This window comes from Mytilus trossulus, chromosome 13 (assembly GCF_036588685.1).
Source record: "Mytilus trossulus isolate FHL-02 chromosome 13, PNRI_Mtr1.1.1.hap1, whole genome shotgun sequence".
Taxonomy (NCBI): Eukaryota; Metazoa; Mollusca; class Bivalvia; order Mytilida; family Mytilidae; genus Mytilus; species Mytilus trossulus.
This window is the reverse complement of record NC_086385.1, coordinates 27,610,154-27,633,078: the sequence shown is the minus strand read 5'-3', so window position 1 is coordinate 27,633,078 and position 22,925 is coordinate 27,610,154. Positions and strand designations below refer to the sequence as shown.

The window sequence follows — 22,925 nt, the reverse complement described above, 5'->3', positions numbered from 1 at the left end:
TTTAAGAAACCTGAAGGCATGTCTTCATTTCCACTATTATTGTATGTGTATATCTGTTTTGTTTCCATTGCTTGTAAACTTTTTATCTTTTATTTTTATTTTGTCTTAATGCAATGATTAAGTTTATTTTTTACTTGCGAGGTTATTGATTTATCTGATGCAAGTGCCTTGAACTATTCATTTGGTATACATATTTAATTTATGAAATTATAATCATTAAATTGGATATGTTTTTAGATATTATATCTTGCGAAATGTTTCCATTCTCGTTAGTAATATCATTAACATATATATATATGATCTTTATGAAAACAAGGTAGATGAAAATATATAAATATAAAACAAAACATGGTTCACGGACACCCTTCAAATGCATGATTATTTTTATTGACATCATAATGTTCAACGTTTAAGTGACGGCCTTTTTTTCAAATAAAAAAAACAAAACAATTGGCAATCATATTGGAGTCCAGTTGTGCTCCTCTTCTCTTCTAATTGAAACAATATCCGTGTGTTGTGTTATCCTATCAAGAGTGTAGGATATTGCTAAATGAACATGATAAAAAGACTATCCAATAAACTCATCTTTATGTACTAGAACTAACATTGTGTACGCAAGGCGCGTTGCATCTACATCATCGTTGCTAAAGTTAAACTTAAAAATCAAGTGTAATTTAACCCATTGAAAAATTTCGAATTGATTGACTATCATGTGATATACTTGTAACAATTAGCCAGATTCCAATTCTACTCTTTGACGGTAAATAAGGCAAAAAGAGATGGCATGTCGTTTAAATTGTATATTCAAAATAAAGTTAGTCCCTGGTAAATAGCACTATTTTTCTTTTAAAAATACAAAGTATACGTATGATTATTCAATCACAGTCTTATCAACAATAAAAAACACTTTCCCATGTTTACCAAAGCAGTAATCTTAAACCAATTTAAATTTAAAATTTCTGAAATGTAAACAAGCATTTATAAAGGTGCAATGTACTTTTTTTGTACTGTTTTAACATATATACAAAATACAGAGCTATAATTATTGATTTCTAAATTAGCATGTGTTTTTATATATATCCTCAAATATCTGCCGTTTTAAATTTCACATAATGGCGCTGTGTCTTGATCTTTAAAGCCCGTAACAGTTTCTGCCTTGACGGGTTTCCATTTGGTCTCTGAATCAGTTGAAAGGCAATCAATGTCCATAGTAACTATTAAGATAAACAAGATGATAATTTTGCAAAACAACACAGAAAAGTAGGGCAAAAAATATAAATGTATATACAAACTTTTGCTGTTGACTAAGTCGCTATTTAAGGGAAAATTGCGTTTACCACATTGCAGTTGTACGCACAATATTGCAGAAAAAAACGTATCGTTTACATTATAACAATATAGTGTCATGTATTGTGTAATCTGCATTCGATTGTGTTCTAATTATATGTTATATTTAAATTACTATTGTTGTATCTCAACAATATGTATATAACAACAGTCAATTTTAAACAATTAAAGCTTCCTATGGTATTTTTTTTTCTTATATCTTTAGAAACATAAATCGACTAAACACATTTTGTAGGTCTCTGTTATCTGATGTAACCTTGTATAGGTTTATGGAAATGGTAAAAACACAAACACATTTTCATGAAACCCATTTCTTATAACGTATAATAACAATTCTTAAGACTTTATGCGTATTACCGCCATTATTTGCTTTTCAAAGATACTTGATGCCAAATAATTTTGAAATTTAAGTCCTTGTACATACACGTACAAAATATCCAACATTCTTGTTAGTTTGTACTTATATCTTTCAGCAAACTGAAGTTTGAAAGAATTGTGTTTGATATCAGAGTCAAAATAACATATCCCGTCATATCATTATTCATGTTATTCTCTAATCGCTTTGTATAATTCGAATTGTTCTTTGTTGGTGTTAATTTCCCGTGAACACTTTTACTCATATATCGTAACGGAATATTACAACATTCATGGCATTTGTACCTTTTTCGCACTGCTCTTGTTCCTGTTGTTTACAATTTTGTCGTCTACAAATTACACAGGAACACAACAATATACCAGCTCCAGCTAATTCTGCTGAGAAACCTTGTGATATTCCTTCTTTTATGGACTCTGAAATATGATAAAAATATCAAATCACCAACATACTGAAATTCGAGGAATATTCATAATGTGAAGTTCCTAAACAACTTGCAAAATCAAAATCCAAACACATCAAACGAATGATTTACATCTCTGTTAGTAAAGCATACTTAATCATATGTGTCTGTAAACCTAGTGTTATGTTATTTAATTCTGACAATTCGTTTACTGTGCTGGTCCTAGCAACTTTTACATATACACAAAACATGAAATAAAAAACAGAAAACGGAAATGAGTTTAATTTTTATAAAACTATCGCACTGATTGAATGAATATTGTTTTTTTTTTAATTTTTCACTTGCATTGTCAGAAACCAAATGAGATCACAAAACTTACTTGAGCAACTGAGTACGTATGTGGGACATGTGCAGCAGTATCCTTCTGTTACTCGTTTCCTGCGGCGGCAATTGATACACACACAGATTCCAACCGCTGTGAGGACACTCACCCCAAGAATGACACCGGCTATTCCTCCAATCATTTCATCTTAATGAGGTGTAAATGATATATAAGATTTATCTGAACAATCAATAACAGTGAAGCAACTCAACCCATCAGCACTTTTATGTGTGCGAATGCATTAAAATATGTTTGTGTTGTGTTGTGTTGCCTTATTAAAAGGCAAATCATACCTAAAGATTGAAATGTGTCGCATTGTCCAGTTGAATTGAAATTATATCATTTTATAAACATGTGTGTACCTAAACTTCGATGCCACTGCTGCTGGAGATTTATTCACCCTAGGTGTCACGCGCCCAGTAGTCAGCACTGTGTTTGCTGACATGAATTATCATTGGTATGGCTAAATTAATAATTTAACTGTTAACATGGTTAACAAAATTTTGAACTTTTTTGAATTACTAAGGCTTTTCTATCTCAGCCTTAGCTATATTTGGCAAAACTTTTAGGAATTTTGGTCATCAATACTCCTCAACTTCTTACTTTGTTTGGCCTTTTTAACTTTATTTAGATTCGAGCGTCACTGATGAGTCTTTTGTAAGCAAAACGCGCGTCGGGCGTATATGCAAAGTTTGGTCCTTGTATCATTGATGAGTTTATTGATATAGTATCTAACTTTTAATAATGTCTTGTATTATCGTGTAAGTAGTGGTAGTATTTGTAGCAGTTGTATTAGTAGTAGTAGCAGTAGTACCCGAGAGTATCGCCAGCCCAGAAGACAGCACTTCGGTGTTGACATGGATATCAATAATGTGGTCATTTTTGTAAATTCCCTGTGAACAAAACTTTCTTTTTTTCGAAACAAGTAAGGATTTTCTTATCCAAGTCAGAGATTACCTTAGCCGTTATTGGCACATTTTTGGGGAATTTCGAATACTCAATGCTCTTCAACTTTGTACTAATTTGTCTTTATAAATATATTGATATGAGCGTCAATGATGAGTCTCATGTAGATGAAACGCGCGTCTGGTGCACACAATTAAAATCCTAGTAACTTTGATAACTATTTACACCTCTTGGTTGATGCTCGATGCCACTGCAAGTGGACGTTTTGTCTCAGAGGGTATCACCAGTCCAGTAGTCAACACTTCGGTGTTGACATGAATATGAAAAATTTCCTGTTAACAAAACTTTGAATATTTCGATACAACTCAGGATTTTCTCATTAAAGCATACATCACCTTAGCCGTATTTTGCAGAACCATTGTAATTTTGAATACTCAATGTTCTTCAACTTTGTAATTATTTTGATATAAACGTCACTGGCGTACTAAATTATAATCCTGGTACCTCTGATAACTGTTCTACAGTTATAGTGTGAACAGACATTTAAAACATAAATCACTCCTGCGATTTTGAAATGTATGGTGATGTCATGTATGTGTATGGTTTGCTGTATCAGTGATGATTAGTTGTAATATAAGTTAGATAAACAGATTTCCAGCAATACAACCACTTACAATTGAAATCCCATATTGTTTCAATTTGAAACTTGAAAGTGTCATTTACATTGTTTGGAACCACTTTCTCTGATTTTCTCAGCTCAAATGAAATATGACTACCATCATATAAACACCGTGAGAACATTCTGTTTGCATCATATAAGCAGCCAACTCCATATATCTTAAAAGGAAAAAAATGTAAAAGACAGTGTAATCATTGAGTACAAACACCTAATTGCAGTAGTTAACAAATGGTTCAATTTCTATTATAATATAGGGTCGCAAATCGCGTTTTCAGTTTATCGCATACTAACCTCCTTTTTGTAGGTTGTTATGAAAGTGTAATGGTTATTTCTACGTGTTTTTTTTAAATATTTTCCAAGAAAAATAAGCATGTTCAGACGTGTTAACAGAGGCGTACTTTTGGTCTTCAAAGTCGATTTTTTAAGTGTTATAAATATATATTGCATGTATCTAGAAACAAAATTAACATAGCGGGAAGATCTCGCACCAAAAGTTTGGGTTCAATTAGCCCCTATTTCAAAACGTGTACTAGTTCAGTGAAAATAAAGGTCCCGTTAAACTGTTAAACATAAAATCCAGCTAATATTAAAAACAACATGAGAAAAATAAAGATAAAAATGTCCAGCGGCAGGAGGCATTGTTAGTTTGCTGGCGATGGATATGAGTCTTTGAATTGATATTTAAAAAGAGGAGAGAAAGACTCAAAAGATAGATTTCAAGTTTCTAATTATCATTTGCCGAAACAGAAGGATTAACAAAATAAGTTATTCAATTATTTTTTTATAAAGGATTTGAAAGGAGTTAAGAAAAAAATAAATTATGAAATTAAAGACCAATAACATCATAAACACTAGAATCACTTATATTTTACAGTAGTTGGTATAATTATGGACGTTTTTGTAGGTAAAACTAAATATGATTTGGGAAAATGGGATACCTGGTGATTTTAAGACATAGAGCACGAATGCAAGTGTACATGACAATGACATGTATGCCGTTCTAATGCACTGTTTTAAAGATTCAAAATGTATCAGCTCTTTATCTTATTTTTAAGTGGTGGAACTTATTATTGCTGTTCTACTTTTTGAGTTTTTTTCTTTTTTAAGCCATGATGTTGTCAGTTTATTTTCGATTTATGCGTTTGATATTCCTTTTCGTATATTTTGCGTCTCTTATGACATACATTGGCACTTTATACATGTATGTAAAAACTTCTATGATATCAATAAACGAACATATCATGTTTTCCGTCTCAAAGATCAAATAGATGTATGTCACCTGTTTTACAAAACTGGTGCACATTGGGTTATCATTGCAATATGTTAATGTGATTATAAAAGCAAGACTTCTTAAAAAAATGAGATTGGTAAGTCTCAAATTGCGGGAAAACATATAAGTTAAGTTTGTTAGCAGCCAGACCCAAAGGGCCAATTGAGCTTTCCTCATCACTTTGCGTCCGGCGACGTCGTCCGTCGTCGTCGTTGTCCGTCGTCGTCGTTGTCCGTCGTCGTCGTTGTCCGTCGTCGTCGTTGTCCGTCGTCGTCGTTGTCCGTCGTCGTCGTTGTCCGTCGTCGTCCGTCGTCGTTAGCTTTTACCAAAAAAATGCTCATGTGAAACTACTGGGACACATTCAACCAAACTTAGCTACAATCATCATTGGGTATCTAGTTGACCCGGCCATCCAAAAATTATGGCCGCCGTGGCTAAAAATAGAACATATGGGTAAAATGTAGTTTTTGGCTTATAACCCTGAAACCAAAGCATTTAGAGCAAATCTGACAGGGGTAAAATTGTTCATCAAGTAAAAATCTATCTGCAATGTAACTTTGAAAAGAATCGGACAACCGGTTGTTGGGTTGCTGCCCCGAAATAAGTAACATTAAGGAAATTTTGAAGATTTTGGTTAATATTTTGAATATTATTATAGAAAGAGATAAACTGTAAACAGCAATGATGTTCAGCAAAGTAAGATCTACAAATAAGTCGACATCATCAAAATGGTCAGTTGACCCTCTAGGTGTTATTGCCCTTAATAGTGAATTTTTAACCATTTTTCCTAAATCTTAAAAATCTTTTTTCAAAAACCTTCTCCTCTGTAACTAATGGGCCAAATTTATCCAAACTTGGCCACAATTATCATTGGGGTATTTAGTTTAAAAAATGTGTGGGGTGATCCGGCCAACCAACCAAGATGGCGCCATGGCAAAAATTAGAACATAGGGGTGAAATGTAGATTTTGGCTTATATCTCTGAAAACAAAGCATTTAGAGCAAATTTGACATGATGTAAAATTGTTCATCAAGTAAAAATCTATCTGCCCTGAAACTTTCAAAAGAATCGGACAACCGGTTGTTGAGTTGCTGCCCCGAAATAAGTAATTTGAAGGAAATTTTGCAGATTTTGGTTATTATCTTGAATATTATCATTTGATTATTATAGAAAGAGATAAACTGTAAACAGCAATAATGTTCAGCAAAGTAAGATATACAAATAAGTCAACATGACCACAATTATCAGTTGACCCCTTAAGGAGTTATTCCCCTTACAGTCAATTTTGACCAATTTTTCGTTATTTTTTGTAATCTTTTACAAAAATCTTCTCCTCTGAAACTACTAGGCCAAATTTAACTTGGCCACAATCATTATTGGGGTATCTTGTTTAAAAAAATGTGTGGCGTGACCCGGCCAACTAACCAATATGGCCACAATGGGTAAACATAGAACATAGGGGTGAAATGTAGATTTTGGCTAATATCTCTGAAACCAAAGCATTTAGAGCAAATCTGACAAAGAGTTACATTGTTTATCAGGTCCAGATCTATCTGCCCTGAAATTTTCAGTCAAATTGGACAACCTGTTGTTGGGTTGCTGCCCCCAAATTAGTAATTTGAAGGAAAATTTGCAGATTTTGGTTATTATCTTGAATATTGTTATAGATAGAGATAAACTGTAAACAGCAATAATGTTCAGCAAAATAAGATCTACAAATAAGTCATCAAGTTCAAAATTGTCAATTGATCCCTTTATAGGACTTATTGCCCTCTATATTCAATTGTTAACAGTTTACATAAATTTTTGTAATTTTTTGTAAATTTTTAGGAAATATTTTCCACTGTAATTACTTGGCCAAGTTCATTATAGTTAGAGATAATTGTAGCAACAAGAATGTTCAGTAAAGAAAGATCTACAAACACATTACCATCACCATCAATGTTGTCATGAATTTATCTGTGTTCATTGTTAATATGTACATAGACCAAGGTGAGCGACACAGGCTCTTGAGAACCTCTAGTTTTATAGCTCTGCTGTTTCTTTTATTGTTTTTTGTTTTCTTCTTCATTTCCCGTATCGGTATAATATACAATATATATACATGGTATATTACCTCTTTGCTATTATAATCATATCTGTCGTCGTAGTCATAGTCAAACCAATACCAGTGATAGCAAACCTTACTCTGACATTTTGGGCTAAAGTAGTAAAGTTCTTTCACACACATTGTATATAAATAAAATGCAGATTTTGGAGTTGTGAACGACATTTGTCTACATTCCTGGCTGCCTATATCGCCCTCAAACTTCATAATAACCATTGTGTCTTCGTCAACAAGATACGGATCAGAGACACATGAATCAGTTGGAAAAACATCTGATAAAATATTAAAAGGTTTATTTTGTGACTATAAATATACTGTGTTCTAATTGGTTTATAGCATAATAAATACATTTGGTGTATTTACTGTCTTCTGATTGGATAAAATAATTAGTTTTATTTTCAATGTTGTCAATTTTTATGGCGACACTGTATATTCATACGCCAACTTGTGTGTACTTTTTATTATTGTTAATATAAATAATATAAAAAGTTATTATTTGAGCCTTATTTTTGATAGAAATTTATTAATAATGAATGGCAATATTTTATTTTAATTTTATTGAACCATAAAACTAATTTTTGACTTTTCACATTTTACATAATCCGCTTCGCGGATTATTCAATGTGAAAAGTCAAAAATTAGCTTTATGGTTCAATAAATTCAAAATAAATAAAAGCCATTTATTAAATAAATTATCTTTGAAAAATGAGTATATTCACCGCGGCTTAAATCACAGGATGTTAGTATAAGTTTTGAAACAACATAATTTTACCTAAATAAAGATTTTCCAAAGTTACGTCAATAACGTTGTGTTTTTACGTCATGTAAATTTTTTTTTTGTTCGTTTTTCTTTTCTTAAAATCGGTGTAATTTTCTCCTCTTTATATATTAAGAGTGTTTCTTTTAGTAAATCACCTTAATAGCAATCTACCAACTTCACCTGCATATAGGATAAATATTTCCCAACTTATTCGATGTTAAGAGCTTGCAGCTCCTACTTAGACCTTGTAAAACGTCATCAGTGTCTGAGTAGAAAGTTGATGACCCTGGGTTATGTCAAAGAACGTCTCCTCCTTTTTCTAAACAGTTCATCGGAAGGTACCAAAACCTTGGTGATAAATATTACGTATCAACTTTACAAATAATACATGATGGTCTTGATGTAGATTCTGCGTTATTATGTTATTTATCATCTTAATAACATGTTTTATTATTCTTTCATTTGTCTTTTCTATTATTAATATTACTTTTACTATTGGATTGTTCTATATGATATCAATTGGCGTGGTTCTGTATCTCGTCAATGTTGTTTGCTGATGTGTTTTGTATATGCGACTTTTTGTATTTCTTTGGTTCTTATAACGCACTTTAAAGATTCCGTCAGTAGGATGTTGTTCTATTTTATGTCATTATGATATATTTCTATTATGAATAACAAAATACGTTGAACCACAAACGTCAACATTATTCAATCGCGTAGTGAAATGAATTATTTGTGGATTCTTATAAATTCTATACAAATTGTGTACTATTTTAAATCTCGGTCTATTTCTGAAATTAGTTCTTACATACTTTTGACTTTTTAACGCTGTATGCTCTCATTGCTTACTTGAAATTTTAAAATCGTTTGTATGTACATTGAATGACAATATATGTGATGTATACAATTTTCTGACGTCAAACACGCGAATTAATGAATGTGTTTGTAGATAAATGCGTTTGTGTTCTGTTAAATTGTTCCTTGTAAAATTGTTACACGATGATGACTGTTCTAGTTTTTTGGTGGGGTTCGTGTAGTTTTCTATGTTGTGTCATATGCGCTGTTGTTTTTCTGTTTGTCTTTTTCATTTTTAACCATGGCGTTGTCAATAGATATAGGAAGATGTGGTGTGAGTGCCAATGAGACAACTCTCCATCCAAATAACAATTTAAAAATTAAACCATTATAGGTTAAAGTACGGCCTTCAACACGGAGCCTTGGCTCACACCGAACAACAAGCTATAAAGGGCCCCAAAATTACTAGTGTAAAACCATTCAAACGGGAAAACCAACGGTCTAATCTATATAAACAAAACGAGAAACGAGAAACACGTATATATTACATAGACAAACGACAACTACTGTACATCAGATTCCTGACTTAGGACAGGTGCAAACATTTGCAGCGGGATTAAACGTTTCAATGGGCCCAAACCTTCTCCCTTTTTCTGAAACAGTAGCATAACATCACAACATATAAAAACATACGATAAAATATCAATTAGCAGACTTAACTCAACCAAAAAATCAGTTTGTTTTAGATTTAGTTTGACTGTCCCTTTGGTATCTTTCGTCCCTCTTTTGTACCCATGTTTTGATTATTGTATTTACTTTGTGTGTTTAGTTCACGCATCATTGTAAATATAACGGAATTTGATTAAACTGTCATCAGAGTGAGAGGGTTAGTGCCATAAAACCAGGTTTAATCCACCATTCTCTACATTTGAAACTGTCTTTTCAAAGTCAGGAATATGACAGTTCTTGTCCATTCGTTTTTGATATGTTTTGTTATTTGATTTTGCCATGTAATTATGGACTCTCCGACTAGATTTTCCTCTAAGTTCAGTATTTTTGTGATTTCACTTTTTATTGAATGTTCAAAATTTACAATAGCAGATGATAAATTTAGTAAAAATTCAAGAATCAGTTTTATATGTTGTGAGTATCTCAGAAAATACTAATACCTTGTTAAAGGATAAAAATCATATAATAAGCATGATAACACGATTGTTTACTTTTGATTTCAATTGATACTATGATTTATTTTTTAAATGGTAATCTTTATAATGAGTTATCAAAGTATCAGGATTATAATTTAATACGCCAGACGCGAGTTACGTCTACATAAAACTCACCAGTGACACTCATATCAAAATATTTATAAGTTTTATGTTTACATAATTTTTTTTGAAATACTAAGGATTTTCTTATCCCAAGTATAGACTACCTTAGCCGTATTAGACAACACTTTTCGGAATGTTGTGTCCTCAATGCTCTTAATCTTTGAACTTGTTGGCTTTATAACTTTTTTGAACTGAGCGTCACTAATGAGTCTTATGCAGATGAAACGCGCTTCTGGCGTATTAGAATATAAGCACGGTACATTTGATAAATGATTATCAGCCCAAGAGATATGATATTCTTCTTGGTCGTTGGCCTCAGTTAATGCCATATATCTTTGGTTGACACATCTTTGTATCAATCTCATCAAAAGCCAATAATTGTATACTGTTGAAATATAATATACGTATTTAAAAGACAACGGCACATTTTTGAAAAAGGGAAAACAAATCAATTCAAAGTGGTAATTTCGTTCTATTAACGATAGTATTTATCAGAGCACTGAAGATCCCTTAAGGTGAAGTGTACATAATATAACTACTCAACAGAATATTTTTAAAATTTTACAGGTGGATTCTGCTTGTAGAAATACATCAAAATATAAAATAATAAAAGAAGTTAACCGTTTTCGTTTTCCAGATACAAGCTGTTGAAACTAACAACATGATACTCCAGAAATACAAATGATATACAGGGAAAATAATTAAAAAAAACTGCAGATATTTTTACTTTATAATGATTTTCTAATTCGTTGGTCAACAAATTATTTTATTAAATTCGAAATTCGATTAAAAAATAAACGACGAATCCATTGGTACAAAGAAAGTCCTTAGCAACCGTGCTGGTTTTCAAGCTATATTCACTTGGAGATTGATTTTTAGCGGAGAATAATAAAATATTCGGCGACATTATAGATGTCAACTGTAACGTCACCACAAAATTCTACTCTACAACGCTATAATCATGATGATAGCAATTGTACCGTACATTATTGTCATGCAAATCGTGAGTGTTGTTAACACATGTTCCTAAGTATTGGAAATGCTAAAAAGATAAATGCATATTCGGTTGACATGGTTGACAACGATACAAACTGAAAAATGATGAAGAATATTTATGATGCCAAAATTATGCACATTGGTTAAAAAATATACAGCAAGTGAAAGCAAGTTACTGTAATGACTTTAAATACGTGTTTCCTGATTGGACAGGGTTTCATATATTTTTTGAAATATTTGTATTATTTGATAATGTTAAATCAAATACAGAGTTGTCCATATTAGTACATAATGATTCTATACATACAATGTATTTGAAAAATTCGGTTATATTATTGGGATCGCTTTTCTTCATTCTCACTATTTCCGGTGCTATTCCGAGGTATTGCGTAAATAACCCATTCTATTTGTCAAGTTAACACACGTGCACGTGATTCTACAATTAAACTTTAAAGTTTCCTTTCTCGATAGCTTTCCCTTTTCTTTAACTACACGACAAGGCATTATCATGGTATAAATGTTTGCTGGTAATTCATGAACTAAGAATTTCTTGTACCATTATTTCTTGAATTTCCAAATGTGAGACTCGTAAAAATAAGAAATCTGCAAATGCATATCAACTCGAGAATGGCTATAATAAGGTCAATAGAAGAACCAGTATATGAATTTCAGAAAAAAAAGAAAAAAAAAAGAGTATTTTTTTATATCACTTCCCGTGCCATAGATCACTGCCTGTGTTATGCCTTAGCATTATGTATATGCGTATTGTTAAGTGTAATTCTAAAGCTTTCTACAATTACTGTTATATGCTGTAAATGTGCTGTTGTCATGATATAAATGTACTGGTGTCATGATATTAATGTACTGGTGTCATGTAATAAATACATACGTACTACGTAAGGCTATACGAATGTACATATGTAATGGTATATTGCTATACGAATTCACCAAGAGCGATGGAATGAAAATATATTCATCCAAGATAATGCTAAAAATGTTTCTAGTGTAAATTATTTTGAATGTATCAAGTATAATGTAAGGAGATCCCTTCTAAGCAAGTATCGTAGCTCATAAACTCGGCAATAAAATCAGGACCTCTAGAAAATTTGGAAAGGCGACAACCTTGCTTGGGAAGTTGGCAAGGAGATTGTTCATAACCCAATTCTGTACGATTTTATCTTCCGTATTGTGTCTGTATCCAATGCAAATTGGTTTTGTTTATGTTATATAAAAATAAGGAGGTGTTGTATCATTGTAAATAGGACAACTATTTGCCACAGTTCGTTTGAATATTTTTCTGAGCGCCCTTTCTGATCATGTTGCGAAAATACTATTTGTTTTACAAATAGTTTACCAATTATTAATCAATATATAACAACACTTCTTTTTTTTAAGAAAATTGTGCCCGTGACTCTATATTTTTATGCATATTTATAGAAGTATTAAAAAAACAAAATTAGCCGGTCAAATTTTAGACAATTCTATCGATTAATGTTTCTTCAATTAGAAAAACTGCAATTTCCTATATATTAACAAAATGAAATACCATAAATGTGGTTAATTTTAATGTATTGTTACGAAAAAACCATGTCCGTGATCACCAGTTTTTATATTGAAATTGGAAATTACTTTGACCAAAAAGCCTATAATAGAAGTTTACGAAACATTTATCGCCGAAATTTTTACACCACAGCTGCCTTATCGAATGAAGTGGATTATAATAGGCAACCATAAGGTCATCAACCATGCGAAAAATCCCTAACGTTTCGTCCGTTTTGAAAGGCCCCGACATAGTTACATTATTTTCTTAACCATACCTCTTATTCCCTATACCTTATACTCTATATATACTAGTAATCTTCAATATTTAGACTTCAGAAGAAAAAAAAATACTTCAAAATTGTATTCTCTGCTTCTGAATGATACACATAAGAACAATTCAAAAATGCACATTGAGCTATTCTTTAGACATTGGAATTTGATCAAGAAAAAAACTGCATGTTCTATTTTTATCTGATAATTTCTTTTAAATTTTGAGATTGCACAGGAAAACTTGTTTGGGTCCATTATAGAATGTCAATGAAACGATGATTTTCCCCCCGATTTCTCTTACATTTGCCACTTAACCATTCGTGGAGAAGGAAGATAACTTGCGTAAATACGCGGGTAGGTTAATGCGGTTTCAAATCATTTTTGACGATTTTTGGTGATTGCATCGAAATCTCATCTATTACGTCATTTTCGAAACTATACGAATTTTGATTGGCTAAATCGGACATTGGGAGAATTTGCTATGGAGTGGTGATTTTGAGGCTACACCGAGATCAAAGATTTATCAACTTGTGGTTTTTCGACAACATCATTGCGACATTAACAATATCTTCAAACGTGACCGTTGTTCCCTTGAACACTTACAGTTTTGAGTAAGAAAATCGCCAAAAACTAAGATTCGTCAACGTCCATGTTTAGCTTGTCACGTCACACTCGTTATCATCAGCTGTTGAGCACCTTGTCAAAGAAGTCGGCACATGGAAATCACAAATGGAAAGGAGGATTTTGCATACATTTTGAGGTAAATACGTTGTAAATTGTAACTCTTTATCATCGGTACCCATTTCTTCTCATTGAATTTGTTGAAGTGAATTAAAACATTCATAATTCGTCATTTATTTCGATAACCGACGACGAAAACCGTTGACCTATGAATCAATCAATGAAGCAATAAAGTTAGCTAAATGGAAAAAATGCTCGGAGAAAGGTTGTTTTAATATTAGTTATAGTAGACTTGATTTTTTTTCCCATGCCAACTGTTACATAATAATTACCTCCCCGGGCCCCCTTTAATTCCCCCTTAGTTCAGTGTATGCAATAAATTAAAACTATTCATTTATGTATACATAGCTCCTTAACTTTGGTAGTAAGGGGTGCACCCCTATATTATCATATATACCCAGTCTACCTCTCCTTAACAGGATTAGTCCTTTTTTTTTATACTTTTATACACCACCCACACAAAGTCCACAAATGAGTAGTGTTGGTGTTTTTACATGTTCAACAGAAAATGACATTGCATGTTTCAATTCAGAATTATTTGTTTTTAACTGTGATTTAACTCAAGCATGAATGTATATAAATATAAAACTTGGATTTGTTTCACAAATAGTATTATATATTCATTGTCATTTCTAAGTTTATGAGAAAATACCAGTCACACAAAGACAAAATAATTTATAAATGCATGTACAAACAAATAAAAGGTACTATTAAGTCATATTTCAGTTAACAGGCTACTGAGATTTTACAAAATGAGAGAATTGGCTCATCTCAGTTAATAGATATTATCTAATTTAATTTTTAGTTAAAGATATGAAAATTTTAAATTGATCACCACTTTCATTCAATTGACATTTTAAAGATTATTTATTACTTGTAGGATTTGCTTGATAACTATTAAAATGTTATAATCCAAATAAGTGACTTTAAAATTTGTCAATCTACATTGATGTAAATATTTCAATATCATACAGATTAAATACCTTACAGGTTTTTTTTTAAAAATATTTGCCACTGGACGTTAAGCAACCAACAATCAATCTTTTTTTTTTAAATATCTCCTTTATTGCCTATTTCCTACATGTTTTAAAAAAATCTGTTGGTGTGTTTATTGCTTTTAAAGTTTTGGTTATGCAATTTTATATTTGTCTTTTGCAGAATTTGTATTCACTGGTTTTGTTTTACTGCTTCCAAGTGACTTGACATGTAGGAAGTCTGCATTATCATGTAAGCATTCAATTATTATATTATTGTTACTGACACTAATTTTATAGTCACATGAAGTGATATGAAAGCTATTTAAAGATTAATTGCTTATGAGTTTAGATTAATCTGTCTATATCTATATTTATGTGTGAAGAAAGTAAACAAACATGGCAATTATTGAGGCCCCTCATGGGGGGGGGGGGGGGTCCTAGTAATCACATAATCACCATTTTTTTGCCAATATAATCACATAATCATTAAATATTTGCTTATCTTTAGTAATCAAATAATCATAAACTAAAAATACAGTCCTAGGTAATCAAATAATCATGAAATATTTGGCTTAATAATCAAATAATCATTAAAAAAACGGCCAAGTAATCACATAATCAAAAACCCCATGAGGGCCCTCATTATTTTATTACAAACATGTAAGTTTACTATTGGTTTTACCAACCACTGCTGATACTAAGGGCTTAGGCTTTTAAGCTTACTAAAATTTGATTATATTGAAGTTCTCTTTTTGTAACAGAATAAGAATAAGATGATTTTTATGTTCAAATATTAATATTAACAGGGCACTTTTAGAGCAATACATCAAGCACAATGATTGAAGTAATAGATATTATGCATATACTAGTATGTATAGCAATGGGGCTTATAAATTAAATATATTGTGTATAATAAATATCATTTTTTTTGCAGGATTTTAAGATGAATGAGAAACAATGGCTACTTCCAATACAATAGCACATTTGATAAAAAGAATAAGACACAAGGACTGCACTTGTCATTCTAAGGAAGATCAACAAATGAAACACAAACAAGGATGTTATTTTCATATTAGATTTCTGTACATGAGATATAAAGAGAAAATGAATTTTCCTGAAAAGACTCTTTACTTATACATATGTGTGACAAAATTAATGGAATCAAGACTGTTTTGACTGTGCTAAAAGGAATACAAATTAGAAATTAATTGACTGTATTAAAAATAAGTGAGAAAAAAATTTGCTGTATGAAAAAGCAGGTTCAACAAAAGGAAATAAGTTGAAATGAATGAATAACTAACTGCAATGATTCTGGAACATGTGTTTAATTCATGGTCATTAAAGGAAAAATTTATAAGAAAGTGGAATACATATAGTATGTGATATTGTGTCCTAATTATCATCACTGAGAAGAGGATGTTTCACACAACTTTTACTTCATAAATGTGTCACTGTGTACAAATTGTGATTTCATTCGGCGGATAAAGTATATTTAGCTGTGCTTCATGGAATATTAAAATCAAAAGTATTAATATTGTTTATTAATAATAATGTGAAACAAAAGCAAAAGTATTATGAATGATGAAATGTTTTCACATACAAATTAGCAAATAGATTCATCAATAGGATCACCCAGACCCTAATTTTCATGATTGTGAAACATGTTTTATAACTAAAACCAAAAAATCTTATGTTATTTGGTTATGATGGTAAGTTTTGTGACACATAGAAAAACATACATTTTGTAGCACATGAAGTAAAATAAGTCATGTTGGCTGCATTTAATACACAATTTCAAATCAATCAATCAGTGAATGTATATATTTTAAATTACTTGGGTTAAGTGAAACAACTTTGAGATTGCCCTGTAGTGTTTTCTGTCAGACACTGACCATATATTCCCTTATAAAAACATTCACTCCACCTGTTTAAGAAAGTGCCAAATAATGCTTATTGAAGAGCAATTATCAATAATTCAATTATCTAATTACATGAAGCTTAAAAAGATGATAAATATTATAACTTTAACTTTTCAACATGGTTTAAACTGATGTCTGCTAGTTTTATGCTGTTTATCCTTAAAAATAAACACCTCATTAATGGTTAGCATTGCAATTATAAAAGATATTTATTATATTGATATAAATAAAATATAGATAATTAAAACAGTTGTCCAAGTTCATGATTTTTTCTAATTTATACAGATTTGGGCCACAGATACACAAATTGGGGTCTGAACAGGGGGGGGGGGGGATGAGGGGGGTTCAATAAGTTGTTAAGATAATTTTTATTTATTAATTTTTATTCAAATAGCATCTTTTCTTTACCCTGCAAAATTATTATTATATTTTCTTTAAAAAAAATTTACACCCTATATATACCTGTATTTCTGTGTCTTATACCTTAAAAAGAAGGCACATATTACAGCTGATCTCCTATTGGTATGTAGAGCAAGACTTTGGTTACCTTGTTTGCTTTTTTGTATATTGTACAATGATAATTTAAATAACACCCAATTGCATTTAACTTTAATATTTACAGGTTTAAGTTTGTCTATATTTATTGTTTGAAGATGACAATCTTAAGTGCTTTAAGCTTGGGTAAATGTTTATACAAACAAAAAAAGCAGGCCAACCAAACTTTTACTCTACAAGCTTTAGGAAATTAGCTGTAAAAGAAAATATTCTGCAGTTTTAGAATATTTTATTCTCATAAACTAAATACAAATTTAAGTTACAGAGATAATGGTACATATATACATACATAGAATAAATACATATTCTGGAGTTTTAAGTATGCTTGATGAGACACAGAATGTTCATTGAATGTGTACATGGTGTAAAGGGAACATGTGTGATGAAAATGTTGCAGGATTTGAAATATAATTAAATTTCCATTAGCTCTTGGACTATCATATTTGGTATAAATTTATTTAATAGTCCCATACTTTAATACTGACCATCATAAGTTTTTTTTTTATGAAATCAACATCTATTTTTCTTTAACTATGTTTTCTATCAGTATGTGGTAATTAAATTTATTGAGAGAAAAAATAAGCAGGACATTGAATATATATTCCAAGCTGTCATTATATATGGTGTGATTGCCACTGTGACCAACGACTGAATGATGTACAGAGTATGGGTCTGTATGATTTATGAAGAATGAGCAAGATTCAAGATTTTATTGTACACTCTGACAGTTTACACTGTTACAAGAGGCAAAACCCAAACATGAGAGGCACCTCATCTGACAAAATAGAAAACACAATTCAAAGAACTATCTGATTGATCGAATGGTGTTTAATAACACTTCCCACACTGTTGTGCGAATACACGGAGGTCATGTTTTATTGGTAGATAAAACTAGTGTCCGTAGAAAAATTCCGTACATAATTTTTTGGCCAAAAAATACCAAAGAGAAAGAAAAGGGGCTTCATACCAAGCCGATGTGTAGTTTTAATCATTCTGATCTATTCTCCGAGTAAAATATATATTTCTTTTATTAAAAAAATTGTTTATAGAGAAGATGCAACAAAAAGTACATTTAAATAAAGATCAGCAACAATTACCCGATGACTGAAAATTTTAGTTCTTTTGACAGAATTACTTCCCTTTGAAAGTCACTTGTGCGTTTGTAAACAATGACGGACCCGAAAACTTATGAAACAAGTTAACTTTGACTCAAAAGTGCTAGCGTGTAGAAATGATGAAACTTCGATTCAAATAAACGTACAGAAAGCTGAAAAATAATATTTTACGAAAACTGCTACTCGGTCCATGTTGTTTATTCCGTTTAAAGTGTTAGACGATGTAATATCTGAAGGTCATAGTATTTTTGGCGCAATTTAGTCGAAAATCTCCGTTTATTTAATTAATCTTTTCATTCAAAGGAGGCGAGTAGCACTTTTCTAATACTTTGGTATATAAGCTATCCACAGATAACAATACTTAGAAAAACAAGAGTGTCTACACGCTAGCACTTTTGAGTTTACTGTTTTCATGTATATAAATAGATTTTGAGTGTCACGTGATAACCACGTGATAATTTGAGAATGTTATTTTTGAAAATGAAAATTTATATTGTCAACATACTAGCAAAACTAAAAAATATAACACATTACACTAACAATGAGACAAAAAGTCTTTTTATTAAAAGTTGAAATTTAAGTATCATTTTTCATTTTTTTGAAAATACAGCATTAACCTACCCGCGATAACGACGCACGTTCTGTCTCCCGATTTCCGCTAGAGGCGTGCAATTACGTATACTTTGCCTTAAATCATATAACGCTGAATATACTATCCTTACAAATAACTAACAAGTAGAATAGATATGTACATACATGTCATTGAGATCTTTCCGTGGCAAATATGGATTGATACCATAAACATCATGGCCAATGTAGCAGCTGGCATTTTCAATACCACCTTTAGTTATCTATAAATAGACGACACCGCACATAAATAATTAACAATAAAGTAACAGAAAAACAAACTTGTACTTCACAACCCCTTTTACTTTCCGTGTTATGCACTGCGTTTAACTTTTACTCTTTATTTTAGTTTTATATCTAAAAATATTATATTCGGTTGATAAATGACTGTATTGAGTGACCGTGTGATACGACGTTTGTTCGCTAGAGGCATTTAAATTTTAATATGTTAAAGGCGATGACTACATGTACAACGTTTTCTCTGTTTATCAATTTTGATTTTAACTTTTAGTTGTAAAGAAAATATATCGCATCACCGGAGAGACCAGAGTTAAATCTGTTTTGATTAATTGCGCTTATACATGATTTGTTTTTCATTTTCAATAATCTACAAAATAAAATGTACTAAGTAATTGAATTTTTGTCATCAGAGAACTGAAATGAAACAAACCACACGCTTAGTTTACGTACATAAATCATCTGGTTACATTATAGAAGCAATATAATTGAGAAAGGTGGGGAATGTGTCAAAGCGAAAACAACTCGACCATAGAGCAGAAAACAGCCGAAGGCCACCAATGGGTATTCCATGTAGCAAGAATTCCCGAACCCGTAGGTGTCCTTCAGCTGGCCCCTAAAAAATATGTACACTAGTACCGTGATACTGGAAGTCATACTATACTCCGAATTATACACAAAAAACTGAAATTAAAATTATTACACTACTAACAACGATCAGAGGCCACTGACATGGGACAGGCGCAAACTTGCGGCGGGGTTAAACATGATTATGAGATGTCAACCCTCCACTTATAACTTTAGCCAATGAAGAAAAAGTAAACGCATAAGAATACACATATTGAAATTCAGTTCAAGAGAAGTCCGAGTCCGATGTCAAAAGATGTAACAAAAGAAAATAAATTAAATGACAATAATGCATAAATAACTTCAGACTGCTAGCAGTTAACTGACATGCCAGCTCCAACCCTCAATTAAACTAATTGAAAGATTAAACATACAGAATATAACGGCATCTGCAGTTATAATTGTCTATATAAAGGCAACAGTAGTATACCGCTGTTCAAAACTCATAAATCCATGGACAAAAAACAAAATCGGGGTAACAAACCAAAACCGATCGAAACGTATTAAATATAAGAGGAGAACAACGACACAACACAGAAACGCAACACACACAGAAACAGACCAATCATCAGACAAAACACCACGAGAATAATAAATGTAACATGAAAACCAAATACATGAATTTGGGATAGACAAGTACCGTGCCACGTCTTATCTCAATATCTCAAAAGTAAGAGAAAACACAAACGACTCAACGTTAAAATGTAACACAAAGAGAAACGAACAATATTATAACAATGACCATCTTCCTGACTTGGTACAGGACACTTTTAAAGGGGAATAAAAGTGGTGGGTTGAACCTGGTTTTAAGGCATGCCAAACCTCGCACTTTAATGGCAAAGTTAAATATAACATTGAAATGACAACATAATATTACAGGACTACAATACAAATAAATAGGAGAACATATTAGACACAGAAAAACATGATTAATAGATAACAAAAAGCATCAGGTTTAAAATTCAATACGCCAAAAAAGCGCCTGGTACACACAAGACTCACCAGTGACGCCCAGATATAAAAGATCGAAAGTGAAAAAAGTACAAAGTTGTACAGCACTGAAAATCAAAAGTTGAAAAGGTTTCGCAAAATACGGCATTGTTTTTATGCCCGGGATAAGAACATTCTAATTATATAGAACAATTCATGCTATTGCAAACAGTAAATATTATCAAATGAATATGAAAGAGATATTTATTTTCTACTTTTTCTTTCTGCTTTTTTCTATATATGCACTTACTTTTTCTTCAAACTTTTTCTATATATGCACTTACTTTTTCTTCAAACTTTTTCTAATTATGCACATACTTTTTCTTTATATTTATCCTATATGCACATACTTTTTCTTTATATTTATCCTATATGCACATACTTTTTCTTTATACTTTTTCTATATATGTACATACTTTTTCTTTATACTTTTTTCTGTATATGCACATCCTTTTTTTTTATACTTTTTATATATATATAGTCAAAAATGTTTTTAAATGATCATTAAACCCCCCAATTCAGGTAAAGATCGCAAATTGACCGTACATTGGGTTTTGTATTACATGTATTTTGAAGAAAAAGTAAGTGCATATATAGAAATAAGTACACATGAGACAGCTATGGCGTTCTATATGGACCTCTTTAAAAAAAGTATATGGACGGAACCTGCTTTTTATAGGCTAACCTCCCACTCGTGCACGTTCAACACAGAGAAATAAAAACATATACACCATGTAAGTAATATAATAGTTCATTAAAACATGTAATATGCAGACATCATAAATACAACGGAAATAAAGTAAATAACCTTATTTTAGTTACCAGGATTATAATACGCAAGGCACGTGTATTTTCAGAAACGAACAAATAGACAATCATATAATGTGGATGGTCGGAGGAGGAGGTCTGATCACTTATAAACTCACAATTAGATTCATATTTGGAAAGTTTAATTGAGGTAAAACAATATGAAAAATAACTAATTATCACATTTGTTGTATGGTATGTTTTTTTGTGTAGCAACTGTATAAACTTATGACTGTTAACAACTCTTAGGAAAATTAACAATTATGACAATAAAACACAAATAACAAACTACTGAAGATCCCTTACCTTTTACTGTATTCAAAATATAATTCTTCACTTCTGTATGTAACCTTAGAATAATAATGCGTAATATTTCTACCTGTGAAATCCAATACTTTGAAATGTAAATACCGAATAACGAATCAGCTACTGCTATTTAATAGTACCCGTATAGTTGTTTATTGGAAGTTATGAAATAAATATAATAAAAGGTAACAGTTACTGAAAGGACCAATGTTCAATATGATTACAATGGTTCGTCTATATTTCTGAGGACACGAAAATGTCAAAAGAATATGATAAACAAGAGAATAAGTGTGTGCAATATTTAAATATAACTTATTTCATGTCCATTTTCATTTGTTTACTGTTATACTATCCTTAAAGAAAAAGCATATCGTGTAACATTTTATTTGTCTTTCCATGTCTGTTATCAAATTTTGTTTTAAAATATTTTACGAGTTGTCTATTTTCAAACATGTAATGTGATATTTCTTTTGACTCGTGATTTTACAAGAACACATTGTATTACTGCTGTCGTGTAATTTGTATTCTAAAATCGCCTAAACTACAGGTTTTGCTGACAATCTTACAATGATTACTTACATATATATAAAGTTTTACCTCGATTATCAAAATATGTAAGATAATAAATACTGTTTATTTTTTATTATTGTCATCATGAAATGAACACTATGACTCTGTTTACATTTGTTAAAAAGATCGATTTTTTAAATAAGTCTAATGTAAACGAGAACGATAGATCTTTAGTCTTACATCCAAGCTCCTTTGTTCTAACACGGGTGATCTGAGCCGGAACACCCCTACCATATCACACCAGTTTGAGTTTCTTTGTTATGCATGCTTTCCTTTGTTCTGTAACATTTTGGCGG

The 22,925-nt window shown here is 31.2% G+C and overlaps 1 protein-coding gene across 1 annotated transcript; it reads right to left on the bottom strand.

Moving 5' to 3' along the window:
- Positions 1-530: 530 nt before the first annotated feature.
- Positions 531-22,169, bottom strand: LOC134695510 (uncharacterized). The gene is made up of 7 exons (XM_063556787.1): positions 22,060-22,169; positions 19,222-19,316; positions 7,477-7,739; positions 4,086-4,248; positions 2,503-2,652; positions 2,008-2,136; positions 531-1,214 (listed from the first exon to the last, which is right to left on the bottom strand). The coding sequence occupies exons 2-7, from the start codon at positions 19,292-19,294 to the stop codon at positions 1,099-1,101; spliced, it is 894 nt and encodes a 297-aa protein (XP_063412857.1). The 5' UTR covers positions 19,295-19,316; positions 22,060-22,169; the 3' UTR covers positions 531-1,098.
- Between the last annotated feature and the right edge of the window lie 756 nt (positions 22,170-22,925).